We start from the raw sequence: 27,761 nt of genomic DNA, 5'->3' as shown, positions 1-27,761 counted from the left end.
ATATTACAAAATTGAAAGCAAGAGCTTCCATTTAGAAGTCTAAAATTTGCCATGGTTCAAGTGTACTGGAACAGTTCAGAGAGCACCTCTAACAGTATCAACCGTAACGTTCTGCAGATGAACCAACCGCATAACTTTCTCAAAAGATCAATAAAGTTATATTTCTTAAACATTTTGGCTTGCATAGCAAAAAAATATCTGAACTCAATATTTGGTCACAACTTGATTAACGCTACATACCTTCGTGAATAATTCTAAGTATTTTGATTCACTTGCAGCAATACTTATAATAATGCAACTATATAACAAAAACCATTAAAAGGTTGCAAAAGAATATTCTCTTCTTTCACCAGTAATCACTCCTCTTGTCAAGTTAAGATAAATTTGACAGTCAATTAGTCTGAAGATCAGCTTTCCTACCCTGAATAACTGAATACTTTTTACTGATGATTTTAACCACCACTTCCTTACCTATCCTTACTTCCACTGTTTAATTAAGCTTCCACTTGTTTGATCAAACCACTGAAACCCACAAAGGGCAGCCAATCAACTGTTAAACAGATGATCATCATTTTCCCCATTTGTTTTAAATTCAAATGACTTTTCTTATGATAAACCACCATAGCAAATCACACTACAAAGAGTTCTTCCTATTTCCTGTTCAGGAGTTCAGGCAGCTCCACAGCTATCAAAAGATTTTCACTTTGAAAGAAAAGAGGGGGGGGGGGCAGGAAATCAGACCCTATATGCTGTTATCTTATGTCAAAACCACATTTTTTTCCTGTGATTTTTCTTGCTTTTTTCCTGTCATTTCTTTGCACTTGAAACTTAAAAGAATATGAAATAAAATTGAGCATTAAACCCAGAAGATTTCCACAACTCATTTGATATCTATCATTCATGTACATCAAGGTTTAGATAATTGGGGAAAATCATACCAGATCACTCATCAAATCCAATCAGATATTCAAGGTCAAGTGGATAGGAAGATTTGCCTTTTCCTAATCCTTAGATTACACTCTGTACTTCTTAGCTATATAAAGTGATGACATTTCCTAGATCACGAATAGGAGATGAACATGTGATTAAAGCTTCACATAATGCTAGGGATTAAAAAAATCCCGTGTTCTCAGACAAAGGATGCCGCTACTGCAATAATCCAGGAATTTAGCTCAATGAAGTAATAATTGCATGGATTTTTTTTTTGTTTAAATTTAATCATAGCAGAGAGGTCTAAGCAACAATTATGCCTCAGTTAATCCACCAAATAATGTTGGAAGATGCATCAGATAATGACAAAGTAGAATTGTTTCACTTTAATCCCAAGGCAGAATTAATCTTCCTATGGCAGAACGACAAGCCAGGAATCCCACTACCTCTAAGACAGTATAAATACTTATGTTTATGCAGAATTAAGTGATGCTCTGTACTTGTCATTGTAAGTAGATATAACCAGTGTAGGACCAAATGCCAGGCTCTGAAGGAACAGAAATGTTTATTGCATTTGTCCTTTAGGACCTCCCTCAAGTATTTCATAAAACTATACCACCACAATGTTTTCCAGCAAATAACGTTCACAAAACAAGACCAGAAACAAACCAGGTATGTTTGTCTGGAAGTCCCCTAGAGAAATTTTACCATTTCTCCTTAGATCCAGAAGTCTTATCAGAAAACCTGCTAGATCCAACTGATCATTTCCTGTTAAATTCATATGAATTTTTTCTACTTCAGGTGGAAGAGTAAACGAAGAATCCAAGGCTGTACTTCAGGGACATCCAAACAACACTGAAGGAATCTGAGATAACTAACACCATACAATAGCAGCAATATATACTGCTTTTTGGTCAATTCTGATTTTAAATTATAATTAAGAGAAATAAAGGTTAAACCTTAAGATGAGGTCAGCCAAGCCAGTATGTCATAAGATATTGCTGAAATTGGGCCCAATAACAGTAGTATTTCTCAGTAAGCTCTCAGGACTTCACAACATTACTGTTAGATATAAACAACATCTTCCATCCAGAATGTCAAATTAAAGCCTGGAAAAGTATCATTATATGCTTTTCCTGTCATTATTTTTCTCAAAAAATATCTGCTACTGGCCACTGCTAAAGATGCAATACTGAGCTAGATGGATATCTGGTCTGATTGATACAGTCATTCTCACGTTAAAAATCACTAAAAGAAGTCATGGTACTACAATAACAGGAAGAACTTGCATTTCTATGAAACCTAAGGAACACACCCAAGTTCTGAAAAAAAATGAAAGGTTCCAAAGAGTCGAAAAAAATCAAAGTCAGGTAGAGCAAAAAAACATTTTGCAGAATTTCAGGACAAAAATATTTCCTCCTTAATGAAGGAAAAACAAGGAGAACACATGAGCTGTTCAGTTTCCTCAAAACTTCTACAGTTCTTCCAGCTTCACACATCAGCAACTACTTCCGAGAGTCTTAGGAACAAAAGTTCTTGGAAGAAATATTACTTTTATACCATATGTAAAATTTTCACTCTCCCATTGGAAAGTTTTAACTGTGGTAAAATCCATTCTTGTATCTCAAGATTCACAGTTGCAGCACACTGGAAACACTGGCAATGAGAACAACTGCACTGCTATAAAGCCGCAGAAAGAGCCTGCATCACCCTTGCTGGTTTACTGCTCACGGTCCTTCCGTGCTCATTCGGGTTAGTCCAAAGTGCAGCAGCACAGGATGATGGACGCAATAACTGTCCTAACTTTTCATGCTGAGGAGAGTTCAATGAGATTATTGTCATAATAAAACTGATACTGACCATGCTTCAGCTCATACATCTCTTCGGCTGGCCTCCTTTTGACTCCCTCTTTTTCTTTGAAAAAGGAGTACTAATGAGGCAATAAAATGTTATCTGAAACAGTATCTCTCTAAGAAATACTTGTCTCTTCAGCAGAAAACAGTACTGTATAACATGCACTTTACTCAGAATCATGTACAAGGCTTTAACACATTCCAAAAGGCTTTTGAAAGTTTTCTTAAAAATTCCTGACGCAAGTATGTGCTTGGACAAATGCTGCTTTTCCCATCCATAAGATTTTTTTCCCAAAACAGCACTGATTAGTATGTATCTTCACGAAAAAGGCGAATTAGAGAACCAGACTAGTCAAGCAAGTAAAATAAAAACAGTCTTTTCACCTCACTAACACAGAATGAAAAAGACTTACATATGAGGTGGTTAAGTATATATGGAACGGTTACATCTACATTCATCCTGAAGTATGAGTCACTCGACAAAGAAAAAATGCAACAAAATCTGTCTTTAATGCAGCTGCTCTACTACTGCACCTATCCACATTCCTCTGTATAATAAGCTTCAGAAAACTCCACCTTCCCTCCTCAGCCATCACTCTGACAATTTAAAACAAGCAAAAAAATTTAACCATAAGTTTACGCTCTACAGTAAATCCTAATTCTGAACTGGAGTAAAAAGGAATACATTAAGAACATGAATCGTTTTCAAGCATAGGAATCTGTTTTAACAAATGCATGCTATTACAAATGTTGAATTCAAAGCAACTGCCTTATCTGCTACCTTAATTTTGTAGAAGCATCTGACAACGAACCTAATTTGAATTTACAATAAAATGAGCAGTTCGTGCTAGAACGATAGCTGCAGTACTCAGCATGCTCAATTAATATGACATCCCTGTTGAAGAACTTGCACCAGTCTAGACTGGAATTGCATTGTAGACTATTTTACAGTCTAAATACTACTGTCTTTACTGGTCTGAAAATTTCAGTCACTAATAGGGCAAATATTTTGAAAAACCTTCAAGCAATTCAAAACTAATTGAACACCTATTCCTTTCACATCAAAAACGACTACACTAAAATCTGTTCAGACTAATATTAGCAATAAACTAGAGTATTACAGTAGGAATTATCAGGAGAAGTAACATCTGATATACAGATGTTCAGGCACATTCAAAAGATGTAAACACTGCCTTCATTTTAAAAAAGCCCCCAAATACCCATCCTGCTCCACTGAAAATTACAGTGCATCTGATTGTGAAGAGACAGTTTTGAACTCTTATTTATATAAAAGTGCCAGAAGTTCCCATATGCTTTAGCAACTGTTGACAATTTTCTTTAAACATGTATATTTTTTTAAATAGCAAGTTTAAGAACACGCCAACTGAAAAAAAGACAACTAATTTGTTCCATGCCTTGAAAAAGTAAGTTTCCAACAAATATCCAAGTGGAATAAGCAGCACTTGATGTTCTACACTAAAAATACTTCAAACTTGGATCCTGCATCCTACAAGGAGGGAAAAGAGTCACTGGACTTTCATGTTCCTCCCCACTTCAAAAATATCTAATGCTGTCACCTGAAATACTGGGAAGATAGTATTGGCCTTTGTAGATCAACACCCTACAGCCCTGCTTTGAGCAGGGCATTGGTCCTCCTGAGGTTCCTTCCAACCTAAACCATTCTATGATCCTTTCCCCTAAGTGGAATGTACCTGAAAATAGACCCTGCTGTCTTGAATTTATTCACTGTGTAACATAGGTAATGCAATTATCTCTTTGCAAACACTTTTTGGTGTTGTCATATGGCAGCACAAGTGGTCCACAATCAACTATTGACAAAGGACAAAGCTCAAGAATTCCTCCCAATAACCATTTACTCTGTTATTCAATACACTCAGTAATCTTTGCAGTTGTATGAGAAATTTCTAGGGTCAGACATCTACATCTTGCTATTTTAGCTTCTTCACAAAGAAACAGCAAATATATTCCCCTACACAGTCAACCTTCAAAGAGTGACAGATGTCTTAAATTGCTGCACTGTAGATGTGAAATAAAGTATACTGGAAAGCAACAAACCGCACCAGCCTACACTGGTGAGAAGGGATGTCACTTTTCCATAGCATTAGCTTGTGAAAGGTCCAATTCCTTTTCTCATTTCACATTGAAATGCACACTGTTCTGTCTTAAATACATATTTCAAACTGACCTGTGCATTGAGCAGTTTTTTTTTTTAAAGTTACAAGCTTGTGTAGCATCAAAATAGATGTCACAAGTGTTCTTTACCAGCTTACACTATAAGTTACTTTAATTAATGACTTAATCATTAATGTCATTAAGAACAAGCATACAAGTAAAAACCACTAGAATAGTTTAATATCAAAAAAGAACAGACAAGCAGATTTTTAAATGGCAGTTTTCACCTTCTCATGAATTGATAGTGGCCTTATGTAAGGTCGCTCTCCAGAACTGAGGCATTTTATGACAAAGCCAGTATTCCAGATTTAGTTACTAAAACCAATTTGTATTTGTGAAAACCTGAATTCACAAGTATTAAGTCAACTAGATCACAGCACAAATCTCTTAATATAAAAGATTTACAAGTCTGAGTCAAAATGAGAGCCAAAAATCAATGAAAAGCAGTACACATACTGAAAAGTTTAACAAGCACAGCAAAACTTTAAAGTCTAAACCACCTCCTTCCTGAACTACACTACAAAAGTGTCACTGAAATTCATATACTATACAGACTCAATTCTATCCTTGTATTCAAGACTAAGGGTTACATTAGATTTCTTTAATTTAAAGGACTACTTGGGTATCATGCAAAAGACCAGCTATCTCACACAGCTATCCAGCTCTAGAGGTCTCCAATTAAAACCCTTCAATGATTTAAATTAAAAGACTTTGATTAGGTGAAGTAATGATCCAAAGAGATGAGTTTTGGTCAGACTACTCTTATGAAACTCATTTCCCTTCACGTAAAAATTCATCATCTCCTGTTTATCCTGTTGGCATCACATTATGAGACAGTATGACTGCACTAATATATTCTATAAAAAGTATAAAAGAGCATTTAATTCTGTTTTCTTCCACTAGATGTAAAAGTAGACCAAGTCACATTTTTCCCTATTGACCAGCTGCAAGAATGTTACAGGACTTGCACCAAAACAAGGAGGGCCCAATTAAATAAATCTGGGAAGATGCATTAAACATTTAATTTCAGGTTTCAGACTGGTTTGCCACATAGGTTTTTGCTAGATAGGCAGTATGACTTTATGTATGAAGTGCCCTTCACTACTATAGTTAGTGTCAAAACTACACCTGGATAGTCCAATCCCATTTCTAATGTTTTCATTCATTTCACAGGCAAGTGGCATCAGAAACCGGTTCTGAAACCCGGACTATAAGACATTTACTTCTGGACCATAATTAAGCTATTTTTAATTGCTGTAAGAAGCAAGGTTAAATGAAGAGTGTTGTCCAGTGAGATGAGTCAGTACTGCAAGAACAAAATGGAGGAGTCAAGGTTTTAAGTGATCTTTGTTTTTAGAAGACATTTCTTATGGAGACTTTCCCCCCCACAACCACACCTCCAGAACAGAATTATTTTCACTAGTTCCCAATTCAGCTTTAATCAGAAAGTACAATCAAAGCCAAGTAATTTTGTTTCAAAGCTCTTTCAAATTTCCCTATCCACAAATTCATGCAACATTTTGCGATATCAGTTTCAGAGGCATTAAAACACAAATGATAGTTTATACTATTCTACTATATATACACACACACAAATAATAACCTACAACACAAAATTAGTTCATAAGCATTTGAAATTACAAGAAAGTTTCCTTCAAAAGTATTCTTCTTCCCAACAGTACATCCTGCATGAAGCCCTCACCATACTGAGGTTGATGTTGTAAAGTGTTGCCACCTACCCTAAGCAGCAAGGTTTTCATTAACAGCTTGTTAAAAAAATTGCTTTTAAGTAATTGTTCCTCTTGGTTTAAATATCAAGATTTAGTTATGAACTAGAATGGTAAAAAAGAAATAATTTCTGAAAAATATCACTAACGTAATTCCAGTTTTTCCTTATCATCTTCTCCCTCACCTTAAAAGCCACAGATTTGAACAGCCAGAGTTAAAGACAGTATTCACTGTATTTAGTTTCCCCTAAGTTATTCAGATATTTCACTGAAGAAATTGTTTACCCCCACATACACCATATTTATTACACTAGAACATTTCAAACATGCAGTTTTCAGTATTATGAGATGTTCTGAGTTATTAATAAACTTTTTTTAAAATCATATTGCATTGGGAAAGCATGGGAAAACAGAATGGCATAAGCAAAGGTAGGATACCCAAAGACAAACAGAAGCTTATACAGTGAAGGTGGATATACTGTCCTGATACAACCTTAAAAGTTCTTTTAAGCATTAGCCTAAAGTAATCCCCTCAAAAAGCAGCATGTGCAAGCATGAAAACTGGCTATAAAGCTATTTCAGATGCATAATGCAAATGTAGATCCATAACTATTTTCATTTTAGAAGCAGACCCAACATAAGAATTTTTTATAAGGCTTAAGGCTTAGACAAAGTGAAGTTAATACCTTGCATCAAGAGCCTTTACAAACAGTTATTCCATCTTCTCAACTTACAAAAACCATCACATATCCCTTATGCAAGGTTTTTCAATAGTGAGTCAGTGTGTATATCCTTTCCTCATTATACGCATATAGCACTATTTATACCATAAACTCACTGTGATTCCTTTGTCACCATCCACAGGCATGGAAAGCATAATTTGATCTCGTATTTGAAGAGCAGATATGGTCTGCAGCTCTTCACAGGTATATATTACACTTCAAGATGTTGCCAAATTGAAATAGTTATTTTACAGCCACTGCACATCCGATTTTTGAGGCAGATTTTGGCACTATCACAGGCCTGTCATTGTAAGTTGCTCAGTGAATTGGCAAAGGCTTCATAAGTTTGACTATGGGTTCAAATACATACCATGTGTAATACTGGAATGAGATGCCTACTCTACCAAAATACATCTCAGCCAGGACTTCCATCCCATACAACATCATGAGGACATGCATAAAAACTTGCATATTATATAACTGCTAACCTCACTTTGACATCCAGGAAGGTGATAGAGCATATCCTTCTGGAAACCACTTCCAAACATATTACAGCAATCAGGAGTAGTCAGCAGACTTGTGAAGGTGAAATCATGCCCGACCAGCCCAACAGCTTTGTATGACAAAATGACCAGGTCAGTAGACAAGGGGAAACCAGTGGATGTTATTTATCTCAACTTTAGTAAGGCTTTGACTGTTTCCCCATAACACCCTCAGACTGAGGAGGAACAGGCTATCTAAATGGACAGTGAGGTGGACTGAAAATTAGCTGAACTGCTCAGCTCAAAGGGTTGTGATCAGCACACGAAGTCCACCTGGAGGCCATCACTAGTGGTGTTCCCCAGCAGTACATACTGGAGAAAATACTGTTTAACACCTGCATTAATGACCATAATGGTCATTAATGGATGATGGGATCAAGTGTCCCCTCAGTAAATTTGCATAAGGTACAAAACTGGAAGTGACTGATACACTATGCTGGTATTTCAGAGCAACCTCAACTGGCTGGAGAAGAGAGCTGACATGGAACACTATGAAGTTCAAAGGGAAACACAAACTCCTGCACTAGGGAAGGATTAACTCCATGTACCAGCACAGGCTGGTGGCTAACTGGCTGGAGAACAGCTTTGCAAAGGAGGACCTTGGGGGTTCTGGTGGACGAGCTGCACATAAGCCAGAAATGTGCCCTCATGGCAAAGGCTACCAACAGCCTGCTGGGGTGCATTAGGCAGAGTGCTGCCAGCAGGTCAAGGGGATCCTTCCTCTGCATTCAATAGTGAGCCACATCTGGAGTGAAGTTTCCATTTCTGGGCTCACCAGTACAAGAGAGACATGGACATACTGAAGCAAGTCCAGCAAAGAGCCACAAAGTGACTACGGGAGGGGAACATCTGGAGCTTATCAGGATAGCTAGGACTGCTTAGCCTGGAGAAGGCAGCTCAGGGGGACTTTTATCAATATACACAAACATGTGACTAGGAGGAATAAAGACAACTGAGCCAGACTCTTGTCAGCGGTATCCAGTGACAAGCCAAGGAGGCAATGGGCACAAATTGAAACACAGGAAATCCCATTTAAATATAGAATTTACTGTGAGGGTGGTCAAGCACTGGAACAGGTTGACCAGAGGTCATCAAGCCTCAAAGTCCAATCAGGTGGCCTACAGCAATCTGCTCAGACCCTGCTTTGAGCAGAAGGATTGGACTAGATGAACTCGAGGCCGCTCTCAACCTCAATGGTTCTACAGAACTGAAAGCATCTGAAATTTGAAATGTCTCTGTTCAGATCAATGAACTTCATCATTCATTTTATTACTTTGCTAGTTTCTTGAACATGATTCAAGTTTGTCTTACAAAATTATGTAGTGCTATTTTACATGGATAGTCAGTCAACATGCCACATACATAAGAAGTTGGCTTGTTAAGGCACTAAACTGTTGAAATTCTCTCAACATTTAGGTCAGAAATAACTTTAACATAGTAATACAGTTAGGCGATTTTGCAAGAGCAATTTTCAACTTCTATGCTAAAAGTATGTATTGTTATCAGATATGGTGGGATATAGGACACCATAATTTATATGAAGCTCCAGTTTAAGAAAACTGTCATCCTTGTATAAGGCAGAAGTTAGTGTACATTTGGTGCACTGAAATAACTTATTTGTGCTTGCAAAAGATTAAGTACTGTTTCTATAGCAACTTGTAGAATCTGACCCTAAAGGTCTCAAATTCTCCTGTTCTCTTCAACAGCCAGAACTGATCTCCTGAACACATGGGTGATACCCATGCCTACGAATTTAACTTGGGGTTTTACTCATTTTAAAATAAATCTGTGAAAACAACTTTCAACAATATTTCAATGAACTGATCTATCTCCATCCTCAGAGATATTTAAAACTCAACTGGACAAAATCCTGAGCAGCCTGCTCTAACTGACCCTGCTCTGAGCAGTAGGGTTTGGATTAGATGATCTCCAGAGGTCTCATCCAACCTCAATCTTTCTGTGATTCTGTGAAGCAACGTTCATCATATCAGTAGCTACGGCGGTAAATTCCTCCAACCAAAGGCAGAGAAAAACTGCTTATAACTTGAAAGTAACCATTACATACTGAAGTTTTAGGAAGGCGCCTAATTCACATCTGAGAACTTCTACTTAATTTTGCAGGAGTTAAAAAGATTTTTAAAGGAAAGCTTTGTCGCATCTTTATTTTTCTATTGATAATACTAGTTTTCTTGAATTCCATTCTGCCACAACCTCAAGAATTATTTCTCATGAGATCTCACCACTAATCTTCTAAATTAACAGCAGTGCACTTTTTTGAAGTCTATTCTGCAGTTTTCTTCATTCACACACTGTTAACTGACATTTACTGATGATTGATACTTGCCTTCCAACTGTCAGGCTGCCCATCAGTCCTTCCTCAATGGAGACTGTTGGTTACAATTCAATCTAGTTTCTTCTTCTCTAGTTTCTAAAAAGGAATGTATCTGCATATTCAAGGAATCAGTTCCTATCCTGCTAAAATCCTTCACTGACATGACACATTGCCATAAAAATGCTACAGTTCAGTTTGATTTTTTTCATAAAATGAAGCCCCACTGCACTTCTGAGTGCTGCAAAAGTTGTAGGACATGCCTTAGTATAATACCATAGCCCAGGAAGACATGACTTTTGATACCTTAAATCATGCTAGAAATTGGTATTCCATCTTCAGGTAAGATCACTGTATATGCTCAACCAGTCTAAAGAAAGATTCAAAGGAGTGATCTAATATACAATATTCTATTGTTTCCATTCTCCATACCCCGATCATTACTGTTGTGTGGCTGAAAGCATACTCATTTCTTCAAAATTGACTCTTTCCACTGTTTCTGAGAACATACTGCCCAAAATAAATATTTAAGTCCAATAAAAACCTGTTGCCATTTGTTTCAGAGTATTAGAAAAATGGAATAGATGAAACAATCATGTGTCTATGTTCTTGCACTGCATTCAGTAAAACTAAATTGTTAGCACTGGACACGACTGCACTGTCAGGCCTTGAGAAAACCAGTATCCACTGGATCTAACATAACCATTACATGCAAGCATAGTATCCAACACTGAGTTTATGTAGTATTTATCTCAAAAGCTTTATTGTAGTTATGCCTAGTCTTGTCTTGAAAATTTCATCCAACAGCACACTTACCACCTCTAAGTAACCTATTCCAATGCCTGACCACCCTCAGGGTGAAAAGTGCATGAAGGCTGATTCATAACTCATTATAGAAGAGCTACACAGATATCCTTTTTGTTAAGATCACTATCTACACTCAAGTATTTCAGAAGGCATTCTAAATATTACGCTTGTTTATAAGAGTGCGGTGAACTGCCACATACAGTGGAGAGTGAGGAAAACAGCTATATGCTTTCAGCAGTCTAGTTCATGCAGTTTCTGTTTTTAGTTATCTTTAGGTCCTTCATTTACATGTGCCCTGCAAAAGCAAATAAGTTATAAGGATAAAATGTATAACTATATTTAGTTTGATTCCAGACTGTTGACCCATCTGAGATTTGGCAAACAGGCACAAGATCTATGATGTTACCCAACCAATAATTTCCAAAATTTTAAAGAAAATTACACATCTGTTTTTTTTCCCCAATAACTACTGATAAATTTAAGTGACAAAAATCCACATGAAGTGACATTACTCAATTTACTTAAAGCCCTGCACAGTCCTGCAACACAGAGTTTATGTAGTGTTTAGAACACTGTTGATAAACATACTACAGAAAACACTGCATTTCTGCTACACAAGAATACAGAAGCTAAGCTAGCCACCTTTTAAAATAAACTTCATAACCATGAATTATAGTGAAGAGTAAAGAAAGCATTATCCAAAACCACACAATAGAATTTAAGGTGTCTAAATGCAGAAGGACAAGCATGGGGACAGTGTTTCATCTTTTTAGCCCTGTGGTTTTTACCCTATATGAGAATCTTCCCAAATTCATGAAGTTTCAGACTAAAATCGGACTTCCTTACAAGCGTGATCAGTTTTGAAAATCCAGCTTATAGACCATCCCAACAATTCTCACAAGCCAATGACAGACTAAACCTCCCTGCTAACAGCCTTGGTTTTCAGGGAAGTAAATGAGAGCCAAGTGCACAGTAAGTCTGTTCTCTGTAGGACCATGACCATGTCCTTAACCATTTAGCAACTTCACTCAGGAAAGTCATCTTCCAACTTTTATGGCATCTGCTTAGCTGAGTGTAAGAGGGGTTTTTTATTATTTCTTAAACTAATATTTCCAGAATTCACCTAATACCACCCTTATTATAATCCTCCAGTTTTAAGACTGAAAACAAAACAGACCTCCATGATTTATACCTGCATAAATCTAACATATCCATTTCTGCCAGCAAGCTTTAGCTAAAGTAAATTGAAAAGTTTTCTGTATAGACAAAAAAAGTTCTAAAAAACAGGCTATAGTTCCAGTAGCATTTATGGTATAAGAGCCTCTCATTAAGTGTTCCATCTGCCATAGAAAGTGGCTTTGAATCAAATTTTTAATCCAAACTAGGCATTTTTTTTTTAATTCAAGTAAAACAGAACCATTTCCTCTGAAAATAGACCATAGAGGAGATTTCAGTGGTGTATTTCTGGTAAATAAATCTGTTTAAAGGCAAGTATGTATTTCTTCAGGAAGTAGCATTTAAAAAAATCTGGCATAAAGTTTCTTTTCAAAGCACTCCAATTCTTTCTAATGTTGTGTACAAGAAGCAGAATATCTGCATGAAGTTGCCTTCCTATACAAGGACCCTGCACAGTCAAAATACTGCAAGTTCAGTTGAATCTAAGCATATATTTTAAAAGCAATTTAAAATCATGTGCTCATGTGAAAGCAGCAAATTTGATGCTTCAGTTCTAGTTTCCTAGAACAGCAATACTAAATTGTGCAGTTACACGATAAGCCAGCCTTTTAGAATTGGTACTGTTTTTATAACTTTAATCCACCTAAGTTTAAAATTCCTGCCTTTTACTGAACATAACTACACACAATCATTGCTGGGAAAAAGTTGTAAGAAATTTTCTTTATGGTAGTTATTCCTATATTGGACAGTTCCCTAGTAGTTTAAATAAATCTTAGTCTATTCCTACAAATTTTGCACAGAATAGCCAACTATTAGAAAGCAGCACATGCACAAGGCAACTTACGATTTACAGGAATAGTTCACAACCAGTGAGGTACACCTACATCAAAATTGAGAGCTCAAAAGTAAAGCTCAACAGGTACTACGGCCTTGAGATGTCAGTAGTGCTGGGAGAACACAGCAGCTGTCACCAGCCACAGACCCCTGTCTGCCTATCTCACCTACCTTCATAATCACATACATTCAAGGTTCTGCTGCTTCTCACCACTTTTTGCTGCTGAGGCACAGAAAGGAAAGTGCCAACAACAAAAATCTGAGGGGTCAATATTTCTGGCTTCAGTAACATTTACACTTGTTTTTAGATGGGATTTTTTTTCCAAATCATGGAATAAGAAAAAACAGCTGAGTTATCTTCTAGACATGGCAGAGAGATAAGGGGTTGCATTTACAAAAATTCTAGGTAGCTGCCCTAGAAGGGCAAGGTCATGGAGCCCAGAAGATGAAGAACAGGCAAGAATAACGCGGATTATTACTGTATCACGCCTGTAGCGGGCTAAGCTTCACATCTCACTTCCCCACCTTGATTCATTGGCTGTATTTTACAGTAAGTGCAGGAATGACTTCATCTAGTTTGAAAAGAGAGTAACTACTTAAAATGCTTGAATGTGTGCTGCTTAATATAAACCTTGGAAAAAGGTGGTTAACTGAACTGAACAGAAACTGACTGTCCATTTAATACTAAAACTGAAAAGAACATTAAACAAGGCAAAGTTAGCAAATTCTTTTCCGCAAGCCATCAGGACGTAAAATGCACAGAGACTCCTATCAAGTTTCTGACATGAGAGTTTAAAGACACAGTGGTCACAGTGCATTTCTCAGAGCAACAAAATAACTGCTATGCCAGAAGGACTCTTCACTGAATAAAAAACTTCATTCTCAGGATTCTTTTTTGCTAGTACCTATTTCTGAAACGATATGGATCTTATTTAATAGCTTATTATTCCAAATTACTATAGCTGTATCTTAAGCTAAAAAGATCATCACCACACTACATCAGAAAGACCGAGGACAAAAGTGTTTTTTCCCCTTTTTCATTAAATTCATATGGCTATTTTACCTTTCTTGCATAATAACTAGCAAGTGGCAGTGCCTCTTGACAAGAGGCAAGGGATTAACTATGTAGCTGGCCAGGAGCATCTATTCTTTTTAATCTATTTTTCTGAAGAAGCCATCTGCTCTTATTTCTTCATTTTGTGCCCTAGCTTGAAACAGCTTTCACCATTCTGTTAGGATTTCAATTAGCTACACATAAAAATTTCTTCCATCTCAGGCTGTCTTGAGGATGAAATGCTATAAGGTGAAGAGGGAAAGAGGTTATTACCAAAAGCTGATTGACTATAATTTTTACAGCTCAAATAGCTAATTAGTCATCAATAAAATGAATGGAAAATAGCTCTCTATCATTTGTTTTATTACAACACAGCTTGACACCTATTACTGACAAATACACACAGCCATGTTTTAAGATGTTGAATGAGAGAAGAAAATGGACTGTATTAGTTTTTGTAATCTCAGCACTTGGCACTTTCATTCAGATGGCTGTGTGCAAAAGCAGCGAATCTCTGCTTTGATAACAGCACCAAAACCTTCCAAATGAAGTGCCCAAAAATACCTCGGTCACTGACAAGAGACAGCTACATGATTAGCATTATTTGCACATACTTGTAAATTTTTCAGAATTAACTATTCATTATTCACTCAACTCTGAACTACAGACTGGAGTTCTAGCCAAATATTACTCTAATATGATAATATCAAATTAAGCAAAGGATTCTGAAAGACTAGATAAAATGAGGCCAATGAAGTTCTACTATCCTCTTCATCCAAGTGCCAAGTAAGAGTACTTTAGCTCAATTTTATCTATTCATTTCAGTTTTCCCCAAAACAAAGACCAAGCAGGAAACTATCCAGCAATTGCAGTTCTTAGAGAAGTAGATCATCTAACCTCTCAATATCTTCAAGCAAGCCAACATAACAGCTAGCCTTTAGCCTAGACAACCAGCCATTAAGAGAAGCCATTCAAAGTCTTGGTCATTGCTTTGAGGATGCTGACAAAAACTAGGGATCATTACCTTAAAAACCTACTAGTTTCTCTCACAGGCAGAAAATATTGTCAGCATAATGCTGAGCACACCACTAAATGAAGTCAAAAAACTATGGACCTGTAGATCATTTCCATGCAGCAGAAGTATTAATTTACACTATATTCATATAGAAGATCTGCGATATATAGCCACCTACTTGCCACTTACATGTTAACAAAATACAGAAGCACTTTTAATTAACCTTACATTCAACTGGGCCAACCATTAGTGTTCCAAACAGTACCTGCTCCTTCAGAGGACTTGTAAATTCTGTGAGTGCATTTATGAACAAATGATCCAATAAGTAACATGAAATGGAAACTGCCAGGAAACTTCCATCATCAGCTGATAACTATGTGAGATTCTAAAACAGCTTAGACTTTTAAAAAGCTTGATGCAGAGTTTAAAACTTCACTCAACACTCAAATTGGACTGACTGACAGCCCTAAAGCATACATCAACAGAACACCATAGGCAGAAGTTGTTTTCATTTCCAGCATACCTCTATGTATTCAGAAACCTGTAGCCCAAAGATAAAGTAGCTCTATTACAGCATCTGGTCCATATTTGAGCCTAAGCTTGCAGCCAAGGTAGAAAGAGTAAAGAGACAAAAGCCTGTGAGGTGGCAAGGCAGAGATGCAATCAGAGCTAATTTTAAATAGGTCGCTATCAATTAAAACCTTTACAGCTTGAGGAGCAGCTTTTCATATTCACAGTACAGCTACAAGTAGCATTTATAAAAAACAAAGGAGCCTGTAAATAACTGAAGTCTCCGGATCATCCATTTATATCTATTTTCTTCAAGAGGGATTTGCATTTGAGGAAGCAGACAGAACACAAACGCGTTTGGCTCCAAAAGTTACAACACCGACCTAACACCGATGACCACAGCAGTCGCACACAGTTCCCGCAACAGCGGCTCCCCGGTTCCCCTGCAAGGTGCAAACACCAGGGCTCTGCAGTCCTGCTTCCCCAGGGCGCAACCTCAGACCACACTGACGGGCTCTGGTCCCACGCCTCAGTACATGGTTTTTAGGCTGAATACCGGCTCCCCCTGCTGGGGCATTTTCAGTATTATAGTTAAGGGCCTGTGGCATCATCCTGAAGACACAGGCCGTTTTTTTAAAAATCATCCAAAAAGTCATCCAGAAAGCGTTTCAGAAAAAAAAAATGCAAGAAAAATTAAAAATGCATGGTGATGGATCTAACATTTCCCGACAGAGATAGAAAGATACTATCTGAAAAGCATTCTTGGTAAGCTAAATCCCTAAAATGTCAACATTAAGATATTCTATAGCTATCCTATAGGAAATGTCACAGTGAAAAACTTCTGTTCCTTCCAAGGTGTACTCCGATTACTATTTCATAATTACCAGAGATCCCCAGACAAGCTCACAGAAAAAAAAAAAAGCCTGGAAGAAGTCTTAAAAGGATATCTAATTTAACCGCTTCCTTCCTGATTACTATGTCACTCCTGACATTTTCTTCACACTGTGTTAACAGACTTTTGAAGACTTCAAATAAGATTGTCCAAAAATAAAATTGCTTAAAAGAACACACAATAAACTTTAAAAACAAAACTCTTCTGTTGTATTTTTATCAAGTAGGCTAATAAAAATCTAATCATTTTTCCTGACCATAGATGCAGTGTAGTACAAAGGTTAGGTGCATTTGATAAATGAAGTAATACAACTTGATCTTAAAGATTCAATTGTGCTGAAACACAAAACGAATCACAACATTCCTTTCCAATCTTAAAATCTAGTGTTGAGGAGCCACATTTCACCTTCCAAATTCATGCTAAGGCATCATTAGGACAGTCCTAGAAAAGAAACAGACTGTTAACTAGGGATAAAGGTATCATTTTAACATATCTGGTTCAGACCCCCAACTTAAGCAACACAGATGAGAAGTTCCTTCATACACACCTAGGATTTAAATGGAAAAACCAAGTCAAATCATGAGGAAGATTTTTTTTGATTTAAGAGAAACTCCTCCAGCTACCCCCAAAATTTCACAGAACTCCTGTAAATGCAGACAACATCAAAACTCAGAACTGTGACACTCCTACTTGTTGAAATTAAATGATCTTGCTCCCAGAATGAAGGCAGGCTGAAATACTAATCACGGAAGAGTCAGATAATTAGTACAGTGAAAAAAATCACTTAGGTTTTGAACTGCCACGGCCATACAAATGGACTCATAACATTTTACCCAACCTATATGAAGCCTTGAAGAAAAAAATATGAATTGGATCAAAGTCAGGGCTATATGAAACAGTTAAACACAAAAAGCCATGAAACAACCAAAACACATGTTGGATCTTGGGATACAAATCAAAAGGAGCCAGTAATGAAGACTACTGTCCCTTATTAGCTAACAGAAAAGGAGACATCTGAGCTCTCACCGCACTGAGACCAGTCCTTCAGCTTCTACATCTCAAACACAATCACTAGTACTCCTAAACAGCAGGAAAAAAAAAAACAGCTGAAAATACCTAAAATTTGCTTTCCAGGGAACTGTTAGTACAGTTCAATGATCAGAGGTAGAGACTGCAGATGCATTTACTCTCCAAGGATGTAACAATGAATGCAGCAGGATATTCAGCATCAGACCAACCACAGCAATCTCAGCTTCATTCTAGATCTCTACTTGCCACATGCATTAAAAAAGTCTTCCCCTATGAGTATTCCTTTTGTACAACACACATGGACTAAAGCTCAAAATTTTCTAGGCAACTGAAACTTCAAATTCACTGTTACTACACTGTACCTAGATCTACACAGTGGAGGAAAAGGTTATAATCCAAAAGAAAATTTGTTACTCAATGAAAGAAGAATACCAAGGTTTTACTGAAATGATTTATAATCATTGAGATCCAGTATTTTGAGATGAAATTCCTCCCCCAAAAAAGTTATGAAGACCTATAAAGAATCCTCTACACTCCAAAGAATTATCTACCAGCAACTAATATTAAATTGACATTTGTTCGTTGCCTTGCAACTTTGCTCCTGTTGAGCTGTTAGCTGAAGCCAAAAGCCTGATAAACACATCAAATAAGAAATGGAAGGCAGCCAGCAACATAACAGCAACTGGAAATGGAAAATAGGAAGGAAGGAAATTCATTTAACTTCCCTGTTTCTTATTAATTTTTACCTGACAAAGAGGTGAGGTGAGATGATACAATGAAAGATAACACCAGAACACACTAAACAAGAGAAGAACAGTAAGTGATAAATATGATAAAGTTGAGTTCTAGCAAAGGAATATTTTAAGATATGATAAATACAAGAAGAGTAAAAGTCATTGTTTAGCTGTCAAGACACTCAAAAATACAGCTCTCTCAGCTTATGGCATAAAAATGTTTCTTTCTTCCACCTCTCCAGTTGCTACTCTTCAATTTGCTCCTTGTACTGAAAATCCAGTCTGCACCTAATGTATACCCCAATTCACTGACAGCTCCCCATAAAGAGCCTAACAATCTATTGGTCAAAATCAAATGTCTAGAGATGCATCTCATTTTGAATCAAAGATGTCAAGGAACTGAGAACCTACCACCTCCTATATTTGTTTCAACAGTTAACCATCCATTTCATTTATACTTAGTCACTGCCTCTTGCTACACATTCCACCGCTAGATTAGAGGGCCTCTTAGTACCTTCATGTTCTTCTGTGTTTCTTCTGCATTCAAAAATAGAAGTTAATGATCATTATTTTCAAGCCAGACTAGCAACAGGCTTACAGCTGTTTTCTCATGCTTGTAAAGTATTTTGCAGGCATACACAGAACTCTGCATGCAGAATATCATAGGAAAATAACATTCCCTACTCCTACTCCATATGTCCTTAGTTATAAGGCCATAAAGACAGCATTAGTTCTGTTGCTACAGTGATACACCTGGAAGTTGCACTCAGCTAGCAGTAAAAGGCCCCTAAGTCATTCCCAAAACCACTAGGACCCTACAGTCCAGCTCCCATTTTGTGGGCTAGACCTGCCTTCCTAGGCCTCAGGTACTTATCTTTGCAAATGACCCCATTTTATCAAGACACCCAACTTGTCCAGTGTAACTGCGGTGCCCTTATTTACCATTTTCTACTTGAAAAATGGTATAAATAATGTAAACATTAAGCTCCTGTAGAGCTCAGTTAAGAACAGTCAGCTAATTCACCATAAAATATTAAGTATGTAAGTTACCAGCTGATCCATTTAAACACGCTTTTTACTGAAATTGCTTAGTACTAATTAAAAAGTCATGTGGTAGCACATTAAACATCTTCTAAAGGCTACTGAATCCTGAACTTTGATATTTAATTCTTTCAAATCAAAGGGCATATGAAACTCTTGTTTCTCAATTATACTTGAAGTCAGAGGGGAGACAACTCTGAGGGCACAAAGGTCACATTTGTAAATTTTAACTTTATGCAAGTCAAACAAGCCAGGGATCAGGAGTGCAGCCTTTCAGCACTGTGACCTTCCTTATGAGTTCTCCAGTAAGTATGTACTCAGAAGGTTACAGTTTTAATTTGCATGGCTGGTGTCAAAAAGGATTGAAAGTGACAAACCATGTCAGTTTAAATTTGAAGCCTTTAAATTCGATCTCTCTCATTGACTGCCAAAGTGAGTGTGCAAGTAAATTAGAAGTCAGTTTTAGACTAACTGTGATCATTGGTGAGTGGCTGCAGGCTAGAGTCATGCTTCAGAGCAGATAATCATACATACTTCACCCTAGGCTTATCTTAAGCTGCATTTTGCAGCGTCCCTGTTAACATGAGTAGAATACTTGATAAATCACTTCCCTCTCCTTTCAACAGTTACAGATTCGAGCCTTTACAATTCAGAGCTTCCATGACTTCCCCAATACAGCTTTGTTGGAGTAAAAGCAGAGAGCCAGCCATTACAAAAAACATCAGCTTCTGAAGCAAGCATGTTAGTGAACACACAAAACATGGACAGGCTGAGACATGAGGGACAATCAACCTGAATATTGCTTCTTCACTCACAGATCTAATCAGATCACAGACTTATTTCTTCACAACAGTATTTTTACATAGTATTTTAACAAGACAGAAAATCCAACTCAGCCTGCCTTGGTTTCATGGGGTTGCCAGCAAACCATAGCCATGCATATTACTATCACTATTAAATTTCTCCTCTGCATAAACCCTGCCAAATAACTTGCTTCCCTCTGCCTCCCAAGTTTTCACAGGCTTCATTACTCCAAAGTTTGATTAGTAGAAGGCAATAGAAGGGTTTTTACTTTCTGGTACTTTCAACTTAAAGTGATTTGCTGTCTGAAAAGTCTTGCGGTCTGAAGAACATACACACCTAACTCACAAAACTCAAGTACCTCACTCAGGATTATCTGGAGCATCCTATTAATTTAGCACCCCAGTTTTCTTTATCTACACTTCTATTACAAAATGCCCATGACCTTCATAAAGCATTAACAGCCTCAGGAAGCAGGACACTTGAAATTACTGTTGCTTCTTCTGTGCTCACATGAGAGGCTGCAATGACAAATAAAGGAGAGTTTGAGGTTATACGGTAATCGATTATGTGTAAGACCATTAGGGGCTGAGAACAGACAGCAACATGCATGTCTACTCCATGTTGCAGAACATACCCTCGTCCTCATGGAAAAGGAGGCAACAATGCACTAGCAAACTGATTTGTATCATAGGAAATATGAATGTCACTTAACTACAAAGTATATTTTAGAACTGTAAAAATTAAAATTATATGAAAAATTAAATAAAATCCTTGCTGTGTCCAGCAGCCCCTCCATTTCACAGGAGTCGATACTGTCTAGAGAACCTTAAGCTCCTATTTCAACTTTTGTAAAAAAACAAACAAACCCTACTCACTGAACAGAAAAAAAAAATCACTTAACCTGCACAATGCAGTAAATTAGTACACTTTTACATCTCAGGCCTCCTTGATATGGGAAGAATTGGATATGGGAATCTGGGATAGGGGAAATACTGGTTTGAGGACATTGAGTTATTTCTTCACTGCTCCTGAAAGCACACAGGAACCAGCAAACCTTTAACAATCATTACAAGTTGCACAAGTGATGTGATACATAGCTAGCACATACAGCCATCTACTGTTGGGAAGGCTTGTTATTCCCATATATCTTGTTGTCACAGTAAAGGGTAGACTCACCAATTTTAAGACAGCCTCAAATTCCAGAGTAACTAAAACAAGTTTGGAAGGAATAGTTCCACAGGTATAACACACAGAAAGAAAAAATTGTCTTTCAGCAATAGCATCGAGACTCATTAGCTTTTGGAGTGAAGATTTTAGCTGTCCTAACTTTGATTACAGAGTTCTCCACACCTACACACTTAACATTATACAAAATAAACAAGTACCAGGCACTGGTTTAATTTCTCCCTTTGTTGCAAAACATGTCTGGTATCAACATGTTTTATTTATAGCTAGCTTCTTCAATCTGTGATTTCACATACTTTATCCAACATTCACAAAATACTTGCCATAAATCAGTATTATACACAGGCCTGAAAGAAGAGAATAAAATTAAGGTAGCAAACTCTTCTTACTGATCTTTCTTACATTGTTTACAGTACTTGTAAACTAAGCTATAATAATGAATAGTATACTTACATATTTACAAACATCTTATGTCCAATCCACAAGGCAAACAAACAGCCAACCTTACAGACAAAACCTTGCTCGGAAAAGGGTGACACGATCATACATCAGGGAAGTTGATAGTGAACCATGAGAGGTTCAGCATACCTAAAGCTAGACAAGCTGCTTGGCTTGGTTTCTCCGATCTATCAGCACTTGATTAAAATCCTTCAGGTTTTAAAGAGTGGTTCTGTTGTCAGATACAAAGTTAACTTCCAGAAGTCCAGCAAACTTATCTATGAAGGAGAAGCTGTTTTACCTTGTCATAGATGATTTGTATTGCTCTTCTCCCATATTAAAAATCACTTTTAACCAGCAGTACTCTATAGCTGCAGTTTTCAGATAAATAGAACTGTTCATATATAATGTATATAGCAAATATTTTAATATCAAAGCTATTTACAAAGTCCAAAAAAGCAAGCTGCCACTTTATTAAGCTACAGATATTTTTAAAGGTTTCTTGTGACATAGCAGCAAGCTCTCTCAAAGAAAGCTGAGAAGTAAAACTACCCACATCACCTCCCAATGATAAACACACAGAACTAGTACAATTTCAGAAAAAGCACCACTTGTATACAAAAACATTTTTCAGTTTTTGCATGTAAAGTTGTGTCATTTGAAAAAACTTGATATAGGAACAATGCAAAGATACTAATCTTCTGCTGCTTCATAGGGTAATCACAGAACCTTATCCTTCAAGGTTTTTCACCTACAAAGCTGCAATATTTAAGACAGTAATTGGGCATAACATTGCAGTTCCCATTATTGGCTACCAGATGCAGATTAATCCTATTAGCATGGCCATCTTGCTACATATTAGAAACCAGCTTGTTTTGCATCTATATATTTAAGAGTTTACAGAAACTTCAAGGTTTAGTTGCCCTCAAGTATACAAGTAAAACATCCAATTCAAATCCAAAGAGAACATACTCTACTCTCCTGCAAAATATTTCTCATGTTCTAAGATTTAAGCAGTGGCTGAATACTTCAATGCTTGTTTAAAGCACAATCATAACAATATCTTTCTTCTTTGTTTCCCAAAAAGGCTCTAGTGACTTCAACAGAATTTAACATAAAAAAAATCAGTACTTCCATGTACTATGCAGCAACAATGAGGGATATAGATACAGACTGCAATGCTATCAAAATACTGAAAAGAAGGTTTTACAGGCTGACATGAGGTGCTGCCCTCTAATTCTGAAAAAAAGATTAGCAATTCTGTCCAAAGTATTCTCCCAGCATCCTAGGCATCTCTATTGGATTTTTTTTTCTTCCCCCTGAAAGGCTATGCTGGAACTCTAACCAGCCCCCTCACAGAGCTTTTACCCCCCCCCCCCCAATATCATTTCCAATCATGTAATTTGTATATCCAATTTATACTTTGCAATTATAAGCATAAAATACGCAGATGTGCCCAATTCCATTTTAGAACTATGGTTAGCAGATTTTGAAAGTCTAGATACAGGACCACTTCTCTCTAGAAACCAAATTTCAACATGAGCATAGATGTTAGTGAATTTGCTCTTTTGTCTGAGCAGTACATGCACTTCAGCCCCTTCAGACTCTCAGAACAATTTCCTAATTCAACTGTATTTCTTACAAATCAATACTAAGTCTCTGGTTGGCTTTCCTGTACTATTTCAGTTTAAGTAAGTGTAAACAGTAAGTATAACAGTATTAGGACAGCCAGAAATCAAAACACTTACATAATTAAGCTGGTCATTTAAAGCAATTACTTGTCCTTTAGAAAGTCTCACAAATACCTGGGTGAAGCCAAACTGAAAGAAATGCCCCTTCCACTCTAAATAGAAAAACTAAAACACAACTTTAAGTTTAAAAAAATTGTACCAGCCATTCCATATGAACTACTACAGAAAGAATGGAAGGAACTTAGCAGATCCGACTTACAAAGTGCAAGCCAGAGAACTTAGCCTTCCCAATAATAGTAACTTACACTTAACCACAGATAATTGTTATGATTTAGAACAGTAAAATAATGAGCTAGTCACTTCTAAAGTTAGTGCCATGATGGAATGGGATGGGTTCATACAGCACCTTTTCTTAAAAGTGGTACATTTCCCACTTTATTATACAGATATTTGACCTCATTTGGCTCCTTGGTCACTACACAACTGCTTAAAAGTTATTTTACATAGAAATTACACAAATCTATATTGTATGCTATGGTTAACAGATCACTGCGCTTTACTTTCAGTTACTTGTCTGTAATAGGTGAAATACCCAAATCAGATTTTTAACGTAAGAATTCCACTTTCAAAGCAAAAAAAAATCCATAAACATACTAGAATGAGGTTACATCCACGTGTTCATCTACATTAATTTGTTCTCTGAATGTATCGCTTATTCTTGGTGCTGAAAGTATACATGCAGATATCAGGTATTACATGATTAAAAAACAGGCGAAAGTTCCATATTTCTGCTCTCCAGTTCTACTTGTTTCAATGATGATGCCCAAAAAACTATCAGAGTCCCAAGAAATGTTAAATATGCACAATCATACACGTTCTGTCATAGGCATTAACTGTAAAATAAAAATTCACGTGCTTTTGTAACTTCCTTAAAATAAGTTACACACACGCAAAAACCATCAAAAACAATTCTTCCTTCAATATTTTCAGCGAAACTTCCCTAATTTATAACCATCTCAGCCACCAAGCTAAAAACACTAAACAATTTTATTTACAGCACGTAATACAAAGCTATCTCCTAATATTTCTCCTTCAACACTATCGATAGTGCTACTTCATCAAAAACGCTAGTATGAACAATGGCATTTTCACCAATTCAATGCTCAAGGCTAGAAAGTTAGAAAAAAAAATGCAAAAAACACCAAGTCCGAGGACATGCAGCTACGGATCACAGGGCACACGCCTTCCACAGCTAGAACCGACAGCTACATAAAGACGGAGTATTTCAGAAAACCGCCGACTCTCCTTCGGGTTCAGAGACTGACATTTTGTAGTACATTACACAAAAAGCTATGTCAAGCCATTGCAAGAAATCACATAACTGAAACAGCTCTAAATTACTGTGAGGTAAAGTACACTAGCACAGCTTCGTAACCGCTGCAAGTAATTGAAGCCAAAGTCATTTGGGCTGTCATTTTAAGTCCATATTATAAAATCAGTTCATAACTTGTTATATTTGACCATTCCAAGCACTGTTTGAAGTGTTTATCTCTACAGACTGGCATTGGTAGCAAGCAGTCCACTATGCAATGCTCCAAATTTACATTAAGACATATTGCGTGAATCACATGGAGTTACTTTTACATTCAGTATAGTGTCATTTAAACAAAGAGCTTGTACTTAAATAAAATGACATGTCAAATGTTTTAAAATGAAACATGTCAGAGGGGGATGCGTGGAAAAAATTTATGTTAATTTGAAGTTATATGATTGCAAAAACAACATGCTTTAGGTAGTGCAAAGATTCAGCAAGATGTGTTTTTGATTCCTGAATAGTCATAAGTTTCTAGGAAAAGGCTTAGTTTGCAAGCTCCTTTTAAAAAAAAATTAAGGCATATGGAAGCAATAATCAATATATACTGTTTATAAACAACCTATCCAGAAACACTTGGGAGAGGTAAAAAGCCTCCTGAACATCGTTCGGGGAGGTTTAACAGCCCAGCCTGCCCCAAGCCAAGCGCAGAGGACTGGAGCAATTCCCCGCATGCAGCACCCCAACTTGGGACAGTTTCGGGGAAAAAACACGCGTTTGCTAGCGGAAAAGCGCCCTTCGCAGCAGCGGCGGCGGGGGACGGCGGAGGCTCCGCGCTGTCGGCTCTTTCGGGGCGGGGGGGAGGCGCAGCAGGGAGGCGCAGCCCCGGAAACCTCCCTAGCACAGAGGCGACGCTCGAGAAGCGCTGCCCTCCGCGGGCTCCCGCGCAGCGCGGCGGGACAGCCCCTCGCCAAAATAATAAACAAACAAACAAATAAAATGAAATGAGAGGAAAGAATAGAAAGAAGAGGAGAGACAGGGGGTGCAAAACGAACCGGAGCGACTGAACCCCGCGCTCCGCTACTCGGCCGGAGCTGCTGCGCGCCCCGCGGAGGCTCCGCGCGAGGGGGGGAGGGGGGACACGACCCCGCGCGCGGCCGCTGAGGGGTGGGGGAGGGGCGGCCGCCCCCCGCGCTCACCTTGGCTGACGAGGCGCAGCGCGTGTGTGAAGGACGGGTCGAGCGAGTCCTTCTCCGCCATCAGCTCGGGCAGGTACTTCTCGTCCATGGCGGCGAGCCCCGCCGGGGCGCCGGTCCCAGGCGGCGGTAAATCCTCCGAGGCAGCGCTCCCCCCCGGCCGCCTCCCGCCCGCGGCGGCGGGGACGCAGCCAGAGGGAAGCGCCGCGCGCCCCCGGCCCAGAGCGGGCAGGGGAAGGGGCGCAGGCCGGGGGCGCCCCCCCCGGGCGCGGGCAAATCCCTCCGCGGAGGCCACGGACAGGCGGAACCGCGCGCTCCGAGAGCCGCTCGGCCCGGCCCGGACGCCCCCCGCCCGGCCTCCGCCTCACACGCGCGCCGAAAAGAAAGAGAGGGGAAAAAAACAGCTACCGCCAGACCCACCGCACCTGCCGCGGCGCTGCGCCGACTGAACGGGCGAACCCCTCGGCTCCAGGTTTAAATACCTCCGGGCAAGCCCCGCCCCTATCACCGCCCCTAAGCCACGCCCCGCTGTCCCCGCCCTCCGGCTCCTCCCAACGGGCGGTGCTGGCCCAGCCCCCTTCGCTGTGGCCCCGCCTACTCAGGCGACGCATCCTATTGGGTGATTTGGGGTGTCAGTCAGCGGCCTATAGCAGCCTGGGATTGGTGGGGGCGCTTCGCGCCGCACGCCCACCCCCCCCTACCCCCCCGCTGGCGTGTGGGGGTGGCGCTCGCGCTCAGGGGGCGGTGGCGGCCCCTCACGGGTAACGGCGGGTGTTGCTCAGCGCTGCGCCGAGCCGTGAGGGGACACAGCGAGAACGGGGCGGTCGGGGTCTGCCAGTACAGCACGCAGCTTTAGCGACCCTCTCAGCCGCTGATCTCCTTCCCTCCCCCGCCGAGAGAAGGGCTGGCGCTGTTCCCCGGCGGGAGCCCCCCAGCGTCCGTTAAAACACGCACCCGCGAGCCCCATCAACACTCACTCTTCCACTTGTCACGGATGAATAAAAATTTAAATAATAAACGCATTTCGGGGTCCTTGGCCGCTCATCCCCCTCGATGTGCGGGACTGAACCAAGGCGGAGGGACAAGGCGGCGGGGAGCAGCCCTGGTGCTTTCCCCTCAGCGCAGCGGCGGAGGCAGCCGCAGTTGGGCCTGGGCCGATGAGGCGACGGCCTAACTGTCCCCTTGTAACTCCTAAAGGCGGGGGGGAAAGGCACAGAGTGAGATTTATTCTCAAAGGAGCAACAAAACCCTATTTTGATTCTTCCATCCTCCCCTAAAGGTCACGTTTTAGCCAGCGTTTTGTATTTACCTCTCTAGCAGTACAAAGCACTTCATAAATACGAGCCAAATAATCTTGTTTCTGCTTAGTTCTGCCAACAGGCCACTCCAGGTGGGTTTGTGATTTGGCAGCCCGAGGAGCTGCGGTCTCCCATGAGCCCGGCTTGGTGTGAACCCCGCTGCCAGCACACTCCCCACTACCACCATCCTGGCTGCAAACAGCCCATTTCACACATAGGAGAAGCAAAGTTTGAGATTGTGCTCGAGCGTATTTTGTTCCTAGCTATTTTTCAGAGGATACTCTTAGTGTATTGGGTCATTATTCACTTTGATCTTTAGGTTTGAGGCTTTACAGAACCTTATTTGACCTTAAGAGATTCATCAATGAATCCTTGGTGACAAAAACCCACAGGAAGAGAGAACTACTGTTCTCCTCTGTAACAGGGCACAAGGGAGAAACAGAAAATTA

The 27,761-nt window shown here is 39.0% G+C and overlaps 1 protein-coding gene across 4 annotated transcripts in view; it reads right to left on the bottom strand.

The window, feature by feature from the left end:
• The window catches only part of KHDRBS3 (KH RNA binding domain containing, signal transduction associated 3), a 98,498-nt gene extending 72,034 nt beyond the window's left edge, over window positions 1-26,464 (bottom strand). For all 4 annotated transcript variants that reach the window (XM_026113640.2, XM_026113641.2, XM_026113643.2 and 1 more), the window contains exon 1: window positions 26,018-26,464. In XM_026113640.2, the coding sequence (XP_025969425.1) occupies window positions 26,018-26,105 (88 nt within the window). In that variant the 5' untranslated portion in view covers window positions 26,106-26,464. The remainder of the gene's footprint in view (window positions 1-26,017) is intronic.
• Window positions 26,465-27,761: the final 1,297 nt, after the last annotated feature.

Source organism: Dromaius novaehollandiae, chromosome 2, assembly GCF_036370855.1.
Source record: "Dromaius novaehollandiae isolate bDroNov1 chromosome 2, bDroNov1.hap1, whole genome shotgun sequence".
In the NCBI taxonomy this organism is placed as follows: Eukaryota; Metazoa; Chordata; class Aves; order Casuariiformes; family Dromaiidae; genus Dromaius; species Dromaius novaehollandiae.
The sequence above is the reverse complement of the archived record's forward strand: the minus strand, read 5'-3'. Positions and strand labels throughout refer to the sequence as shown.